The following is an 8,822-nucleotide window of genomic DNA, read 5'->3' on the forward strand; positions in this document are numbered from 1 at the left end:
TCCGGGATTAATAAAGTATCTATCCATCAATGTTGTTTGGTCTAGAGACAGTATCAGTGAGGAAACGACAGGAGACAGAGCTGGAGGTAGCAGAGATGAAGATGCTGAGGTTCTCTTTGGGAGTGACCAGGAAGGATAGGATCAGGAATGAGTACATCAGAGGGACAGCACATGTTGGAGGTTTTGGAGATAAAGTCAGAGAGGCCAGACTGAGATGGTTTGGACATGTCCAGAGGAGAGATAGTGAATATATTGGTAGAAGGATGCTGAGTTTTGAACTGCCAGGCAGGAGGCCTAGAGGAAGACCAAAGAGGAGGTTTATGGAGGTAGTGAAAGAGGACATGAAGTTAGTTGGTGTGAGAGAAGAGGATGCAGAAGACAGGGTTAGATGGAGGACACTGATACGCTGTGGCGACCCCTGAAGGGAAAAGCCGAAAGGAAAAGAAGATATATAATTGTGGTTTCCCTCCGATTTGACTTAAACAAGACACTCAACAGGAAATTATATTTTCTTACAATTTGCCCCATTTTTGTTAAAATGTAAAAAAAAAAAAGTAGAAGAAGAAAAAAAAGCCTTTTTGATCAGGCAGATTAAAAGGCTTTTGTGATTATCTGAGGGAGCAGACTGACACAGGGTAATGTAGTTTTAATGCGCAAAGAGAACTTTTGAAACATCACCTGATGCAAACGCAGAATAATTAGTCTCATTCTATATAAGGAATGATGAGCACGCGCTCAATCAGACGCAGAAGCCGAACAGGATATCCGGTTCAGCCGGAAGTCAAGCTGCCTCCGCTCCCACAGAGATGGACGCGTTCCTCACGGTCTAGTAGCCGCCGTCCCGTCCAGCAGTTTGGTTTTTCACCGGGGTGGAGGTCTTCTACCGAGGCCGGTTGCTGTCCTGTTGGCTACTGATAAAATATGTCGTTATTTACGTCCGTCTCGGGTCAGCAGGCGATCTGAGTTGTGTTTTTAGCTAGCTGCTAGCCGGCTAGCGCGTTAGCCGCGGAGCTCGGACGAACCGTTGTTGAGCCGCTAACCAAAGAGGAGAGCCGCCTTCTGCTTTCAGCAGCGGAACGTTAACCGGTGACGCCGCGCCTCGATGCCCGAGCAAGGCCCCAGGATGAATGGATTCTCTCTCGGTGAACTCTGCTGGCTGTTCTGTTGTCCACCCTGTCCCAGTCGAATCGCGGCCAAGCTAGCCTTCCTCCCACCGGAGCCCACGTACTCCCTCCACACCGATGCTAACGGGGTGACCAGCCTCCATCTAACCGAGCGGGCGGACTGGCAGTACTCCCAGAGAGAGCTCGACGTGGTGGAGGTCCTGAGCACCAGGAGCAGCCGGGGGAACCGTGTGGGATGCATGTTTGTGCGCTGCGCCCCGAACAGTCGGTACACGCTGCTGTTTTCCCACGGTAACGCCGTGGACCTGGGGCAGATGTGCAGCTTCTACATCGGCCTGGGCTCCAGGATCAACTGTAACGTGTTCTCCTACGACTACTCGGGCTACGGAGTCAGCACCGGCAAGCCGTCAGAGAAGAACCTGTACGCGGACATCGAGGCGGCCTGGCAGGTGCTGAGAAACAAGTGAGTGTGATCCACCAGCGAGCTGCTCTGTCATGTCGGAATCAACACCTTTTATTTATTTAATGACACGATCCGTCCCTGAGACATTCCCACACACCGGCTGTAACCTCCACACTACCACTCCAAACAGGTGCAGGCCCAGGGTTCCCACCAGCTTCAGAAGCCCTTCCTTATCTAAAACACACAAAGGTGCCAGAACAAATTAAATGAGTCGATCCCTACATTTGTGTGGGATTCTTGTATACATTTAATTGTCTCCTTTGTGACTGACTATGCATATGTATCTCATCCGTCTCACAATCTTTTCCCTATCTTCTGTTTTAAAGGCGTTCGCTTTGGGCGTTGACAAACGTCTGCACTAGTAACTCCTGCCTCTTTTCTGTGACGATAGCATAGCTTTATTTGCGCTGTAATTAAACACACACATCATCAAACTGATTTGAATACATTTTTCAGAAGTACCAGGAACTACCGGGAATTATTTTACCCAGGTAAATAAGTTGCTGATTATAAAAGTTCCTGGGAATATTGGTGGAAAAGGGTGTCTTGACTGCAGGATGGGGGAATGTCTGGTTGGGATCCCCACTTCCTGGTCTTTAGTTTGCATATGGAATGAAGGCACGCTACCATAGAATGCAGCTTCATTGTTTTGTGGAACACTAGCTGGAAGTTGTGCTATCCAGATCAGTGAAACATGGCATTCAGAGGCTTGGAGCCGACACCAGCTGTCCCACACAGCAGGGCTCATTCTACAGGTGCTGGCAGGAGGGGGCACACGAGAGGGGGAGGGGACCACATGCTACAAACAGAAGTGAATAGCAACATTTTTTTAAACTAATCTGCAACAGCATTTATGTATTTTTGAAAGATTCCCATTCATTTACCAAACAAGCCAATAAACAGTGCCGACAAATTGCGGATACAGGACACGGTGCAAATCGTGCTTCATCTCTGTATTTGCAAAGCAAATAAATTCCTTTCAGACCATGAAAACGTCACTCGAACAAACATCACTGTATTCCCCATGTTAAAACCACAGGATGTTAACAGCGGCGTACCAACTCCCCTCTAACAGTAAGGCAGCAACAGTCAAACTATATTAGGTTAAAAATGTAGTCTGGAATCAAGTAAAGAACCACAATGACAGGTTTTCCTTAGTCTTGTTGAAGAAGTGTGTCATCTCTGATCTCATCTGTTTTTTGGTGGTGGTGAAGTGATGCCTGCAGAACTGCGGCCCCTACCGGCATCTGGTTCACAGGCAGGTCAACCAGTTCAATTGAGATTTAAGCAGGAACAACTCTGTTAGCTTCTTTTATAATATTAGTTATTACAAAACTTCATCACCTCCTGACCTTAATGTGCTTTAAACTCGTAAATCTGAGACTCAGCTGCAGGAGTTGGTGTTTATCCTTTCTATCTGGACGGGTCTCGTTGACCTTCTAAAAATTCCACTCTTATTTTTCATCTACAACAAAAACACCTTCCGCAAATCATTGCACCCTTTAAACTCTCACCCCTCCAGTTTAAAGTATATCTAAGAACTTAGTCTGCATCCCTCTAATGGCCAACACAAGTGGTCATGGAGAACGAGGGAGTGAATGTGATTCACTATCAGTGGGGAAACCTGAGACTGGGAGGATGCACATAACTGCTCTATTCTATCAGAGATGGATGAGAAGCAGAAACTAACGTCCTGGTCTGCAGCCTTCAGTCACTCCCTGTTCTTGTTCTTGATGAATGTTTGGGCTTGAAAAGCTCATTTCACACAAATTCACCTTGGAGTTTCTGCAAAATGTGTCGACTCATCGCCCTGTTGACATTCCTCCTGATTGGAGAGGGCTGCCCCCACTACCAGAACTGAAACTGGAAACCCAACCCAGTCACCCAGTGTGTGGGAATAGCTCTAAACAAATAAATTAAGAAGCTTGTGCTCTGCATGTTTTGTAAAATGAAGAAAAAAAATGCTTAAAATAACTGCAAGTGCTGCAAAGATCTTGTGCTCGCCAGAGAAATGTTTATCAGCTTGTCAAAAACCCCAAACTGATCAAACTAGCTGTTAGTGGCCCCCACTAGCAGAACGGTAACCTCAGCAGTGTTGTTGCTGACCTGATGTCTGAACATCCTCTGTTTACACATGAAAGCTTGTTCTCCCTACCAACCCCTCCGTGCCAGTTGTTCTCCTCTCCAAGCCAGACAGGCCTGCTATTCAAAATATTAGAAGCTTTGTTTGGAAGAAATTTAAACCAAAGGAAATGTTTTGAATCTACCAGAGACTTCTTTTCATACCCCGATCTCCTGATATCAGTCATTTCTGGCCCCGCGGTCAGATAAAACATCCCACGTCTGCAGGGAGGCGGGCCCCAGCTCTCACTGGTTTGTTTATCTGCAGAGAGAACTGAACATTGCCTCAGATTTTTTTGTCAATACCTGCAAAATATATTTTATACTAAAACTAAAATTCATGGCATCTTGGGTGAATGTCATAGAGGCTGGGAAAGATGAGTGAAGGACTGACTTATGTGATGTTGTATGGAATAAGAGTTTATCTGCTAGACTTAGACCCAGATCGATCCGATTCGAACTCATATCGCCTGCAGTATTCTAAATCCAGGCTGCGTAAAATTTATTACGTTTCCTCATGCTGTGACAGCTGCTCAATTCCAGCACTCACTCACGTTAGTGTCGTGAAATAAACTCTTAAAAGCAATCCTGGCCTGACGCCTCGGCTCATTTTTCTTCTTTTCAGGTTCCTTTGACGGGATCAAAATGTCTTAATAAATGAGTTTGACTCGTCTCGGTGTTGTGCAGGTACAACGTCACGCCTGAGAACATCATCCTGTACGGCCAGAGCATCGGCACGGTGCCCACCATCGACTTGGCTGCTCGCTATGAATGTGCTGCTGTCATCCTACATTCGCCGCTCATGTCCGGGCTGAGGGTGGCGTTCCCCGACACACGGAAGACCTACTGCTTCGATGCCTTCCCCAGGTGAGTCACACGCACACAGTGTTACCGGTGTCGCTGGCTGGTTCTGGTAAATCAGGACCCGTTTTTATCTCTATACTTTTGTTGATTTCCACTGGATCTGATCTGTTTATTCTTCTTGGGCATTTGTACAACTGGAGACAGGGTCGTGTTTATCACTGTACCACTGTTTTCATTGGGTACAGTTGGGCCTGCAGGCAGGTGAATCCAGCCCCCGGTTTATAACTGCTTAGCCATGCTGAGGTCATCCATGCAGAATGTGATTTCATTGTGTTGCTGAAGTAAGCAAGGCCTTTCCTGTAAAAGACGTCACCCACTTGGCAGCAAATGTTGCTTCAAACCTGAATAGATCATTACTATTAATAAAAGCTTCACTGATGGGAAGTTACCTTTGACAACTGTAGGAATCCCCCCTCCCCCATGCTGGCCGTTTAGCTGTGTGTTGATAAGAAGCTAGATGGTTCTTCACTTCCTCATTAGCCTGGAGGACCAACATCCCTGATTTCCGTCTTAAATAAACTTTGAGTCGGTGACGAACAATGTACACAATGTCTGGCTTTAAGAGATGTTACTGAGACCATGCCACCACAGAATCCTGTGTGTTTTTAATGCAGTAATGTTACTACAGAATCTAATGATTTGACACAGTTCAGGTTTTTCTGTACTGATAACATCCTGTCAGTCCCAACCCTTATAGTGTATGTGATGTCTTTGCTCAGTGTCGGGATACGTTGCTGTAGGTGTTCTCTCAGTAGAGCTGAGGGCTCACACACATTCAGATGCCGCGAGTTACACATCCAATAATTCAGTCACTAAGCATCTGTCCAGGGAACAGTACTTATTTTTAATTCCATCTGGAATGAAATTGGCTCTCTGTGATTTGCCAGCATTAAACCTCCATCTGAACATTAGGGCAGTGTGCAGGCTGAGCTCCAACAGCAAGTTATGATCCGGCATGATGACTGATTCATTTGTATGCATAGTGGGGACGGGAGCTTTGCACTCTTCCATCCAAGCCACAACAGAACTGACCACAGTCATTTAGTATGGAACTTAGTTTTGCCCGATTAAAGTTGCATTCATTCAGTTTCCATACAGCTTTTCTGCTTTCGCGGGTCACAAGGGTTGCTGAGGGTTGCCCCTAAGTCCCAGCAGACTTTTATTTTTTAACCGGTCTAAGCCTTATCATTAAATTCCACAACTGTTATTGTGTCATTGAAGTCCTGCTGTGTCTTTATTAACACTTTTTCAACCAAAAAGGTATCAGTTCACCCTAAATTTCAGGTGTTCAAGCATTCTCCCGAACAGCTGATGAAAACGAGGCCTTACATTGAAGCAAACCAAGCCAGATGTTTGCTTGTGTCGCATCATTATCACAGCATAACCCAAGCCTTCAGACCTTCGTGTGTGTGAGCTGCCATTGATGTTATCTTGTGGTGCACGTACACACATAAAACGGATATTTAGTGACTGAAATGAACCTGAAGGGATCAAATCATGTTTTCAGATCAGTTTGGGGTTTTGTGGCTTTCTGGAGTTTTGAACTACGTTTTCTGAAATGTGTTGTTTTAGTTTCCCCATTGGCGTCCTTCTGTTTCATTGCAGAGCGTTACTTGTTTCCCATAAATATTTTGTGGACCACAAAACTTCCCCTGCTTTTGTGTCTTTCCCCTCTGCAGTATTGACAAGGTGTCTAAGGTGGCGTCCCCAGTGCTCGTGATCCATGGCACCGAGGATGAAGTGATAGACTTCTCCCACGGTCTTGCCATGTACGAGCGCTGTCCTCGTGCCGTGGAGCCCCTGTGGGTGGAGGGAGCCGGACACAACGACATCGAGCTCTACGCTCAGTATCTGGAGAGACTCAAGCAGTTCATCTCTTTCGAGCTTCCTACATCCTGAGGGGAGCCGAGCCGGTCAGGCTTCATCTCAACTCACTCGACAAGCCTCCTCCTTACCATCTCCAAACATCCTCTCAGCAGGGGGGGGTCAGTGAAAAGCCACCACACTGTTTGCCTCCCGTCCTCCGAGCCGTTTCAGGATGGGACTGTGCAGCAGGCTGGAAGAGGAGGTTGTTTTTAGATTGTTGAGATGCAGCTGAGGCTAACTCCAGTACCAGCCAGGCGTGAAGGGTTAAGCTAACACAGTGCGTTTCCAAGTCCTGGCTGGAGCTCCTACATGTGGCCACAGATTGCCAATGGACTCCGGGCTAAGACAGCGTTTGCACCCACTGTGTAATCTGGATTCATTTTCCACTTCAGATCTCAGCCCCCCCCCCCCCCCCCTTCGTGAACCCAGGCTGTCTTTCACACCTTTTATATATCAGTGTCTTACTCATTTCATTCTTCTTTCCTCTTTTCCTTCCACAATCCCTTGTTTTTTGTATTTTGACTGAGCCTCCACAGAGTTCAAGCTTGATCTCATGTTTTCTATTTTATGCCAGGTGAAAAAGTGTCGATTTTTGCACCTCAAGATGTAATTAGTTTTTTTTATTCATTGTATTTTACGTTTTTTTAAGTTATGATTCAGGGTTGATTCAATAATTGCACTTTTAATGTGCAGGTATTTTCAGGTAAAAATGTCTGTTTTTGAACACGTGCACTGTATGTTGATCTCTCTTGTTTTACATTCCATATTTTTTCTTGATTGCATCAAGTTTTTTTAAAGGGCATGTGTTCTTATAAACGGTTACCAGAGTGCAACTTGGCATATCTGAGTTTTGTAGCTAATCTTTTTCGTATCGATGCATGCTGCTCTCCCATACCAAGAGCCACTGACGCCATTTAGAAGTGTAAAAATTGACTAGACCTTGCTTTTGCAAACACACGTAACAGTTATGGGAGAAATTTACTCTAATTCATGAATACTTTAGATCCACTGATAATTTTGGCATTAAAAACTGTACTGATAAATCTTGCATGTTGATTGTAGTTGTGCAATTGAAGGGACGGCGTACTGACAACACACACAGCCTCCGTTTGAAGGTATTCACTGTGAATATTTGCTCAATTTGTCATTTCAAACAGCGAATAAAGCCTTATGTTTGTAGATAATTCAGTCCTGTTGACTACCGCGAGGCTCTTGTGGTTTTCAGCGGGACTGACGATTGCTGCTATTCATCAGAAGAGTCCATCAGTCAATCAGTGACAGCCGCATAGTTGAGGGAAACGACAGGAATGTTCTGAGACTGAAATCACCCTATTATCCCCCGATGGAGACGGCCAGGTATGCCCTCGCTCTGCTGTCTGCTCAGCCCTCTCATAGTTCCCTTTTGTTCCAGTTCTGACTTGAAAAACATCTGGAAGAATCACAAAGACAAACTGGAACACTGGAAGACGGCACATGCAAATCGCTTCACGGTCGTTGACATTTCAACTTCTTCTCCTGTAATTTAAAAACGCTAAATGAAGTTAGAAACTAAAAGTTTAAGAAGGTGATAAATCTACTGTAGTAAAAGCATAGAAGGATCATTTGTGGGGGAAATGTGCATAGCAGCTTCTGATGATCATGTGATCTTTGTTTTGCTGTGACGTTATTTGTCCGTTGAGTATTGGTGTGTTCACATGATCACTAACTACGACTGACTTTTCTGGATTAAGAGCCTTCGATCACGCCCTCGACACGTCTGTCCTCTTTTTGAAGGAAATGAAAACCCTGCTTTAGTCCTGATTGTTTTGATACGGATGTTTTTACGAGGTTTTCCACTTTAAATGTTGATAGATTTACACTGTCTGAAGCCGGTTTGTACTATAATCCTCTGTGATGGTATACTTCTGTATCTACTTGATTAGCCCTTGTACTGGGATGTCTAGTCTCATTGATTTTAACATGAATCAAAATATGCAAATGATGGCAGATTAAGTTTGTATAATCTGATTTTGGTAATAGTAAAGCAGATTAATAAAGCCTTAAAATGTGTTCGATTGTCATATACATGTGGTTGTTACAAGACGACACATTTGATGTTTTAATGCTTCTAGTGAATAAAGGATGCATGGAACAGAGTCCGACCACATTGCCTTTTTTTTGTGTTGGAGAATTTGAAGGTCATTCTGCAGGATGTCAACCTAATTGTGATGAAAACAAGTCTACGAAAGTATGACTGATACAAAGATATCCGCTGGGAAACATGATGGAGGATGGAAACAAGCGTCGGGAGTCCAGAACTGTTTGTCCAGTGCCTTTTTTGACTGCTTTAGGGACACTTTCATTGCAGAGACTTGCTCAAATGAGCTGAGCTAATGTTAGCGGAA

General features: G+C 44.9%; 1 protein-coding gene across 1 annotated transcript; it reads left to right on the forward strand.

Annotated features, from left to right (window-relative positions):
- The first annotated feature begins 786 nt into the window (after nucleotides 1-786).
- On the forward strand, nucleotides 787-8,579 carry abhd17c (abhydrolase domain containing 17C, depalmitoylase). The gene is made up of 3 exons (XM_068311866.1): nucleotides 787-1,587; nucleotides 4,396-4,575; nucleotides 6,252-8,579. The coding sequence occupies exons 1-3, from the start codon at nucleotides 1,103-1,105 to the stop codon at nucleotides 6,469-6,471; spliced, it is 885 nt and encodes a 294-aa protein (XP_068167967.1). The 5' UTR covers nucleotides 787-1,102; the 3' UTR covers nucleotides 6,472-8,579.
- Nucleotides 8,580-8,822: the final 243 nt, after the last annotated feature.

This window comes from Antennarius striatus, chromosome 1 (genome assembly GCF_040054535.1).
Source record: "Antennarius striatus isolate MH-2024 chromosome 1, ASM4005453v1, whole genome shotgun sequence".
Lineage (NCBI taxonomy): Eukaryota > Metazoa > Chordata > Actinopteri > Lophiiformes > Antennariidae > Antennarius > Antennarius striatus.

Coding starts and splice junctions, on each gene's coding strand:
- abhd17c (XM_068311866.1), top strand. CDS start 1,103: ATGCCCGAGCAAGGCCCCAGGATGAATGGATTCTCTCTCGGTGAACTC. Junction 1,588..4,395: donor TGGCAGGTGCTGAGAAACAA/GTGAGTGTGATC, acceptor GGTGTTGTGCAG/GTACAACGTCACGCCTGAGA. Junction 4,576..6,251: donor TGCTTCGATGCCTTCCCCAG/GTGAGTCACACG, acceptor TCCCCTCTGCAG/TATTGACAAGGTGTCTAAGG.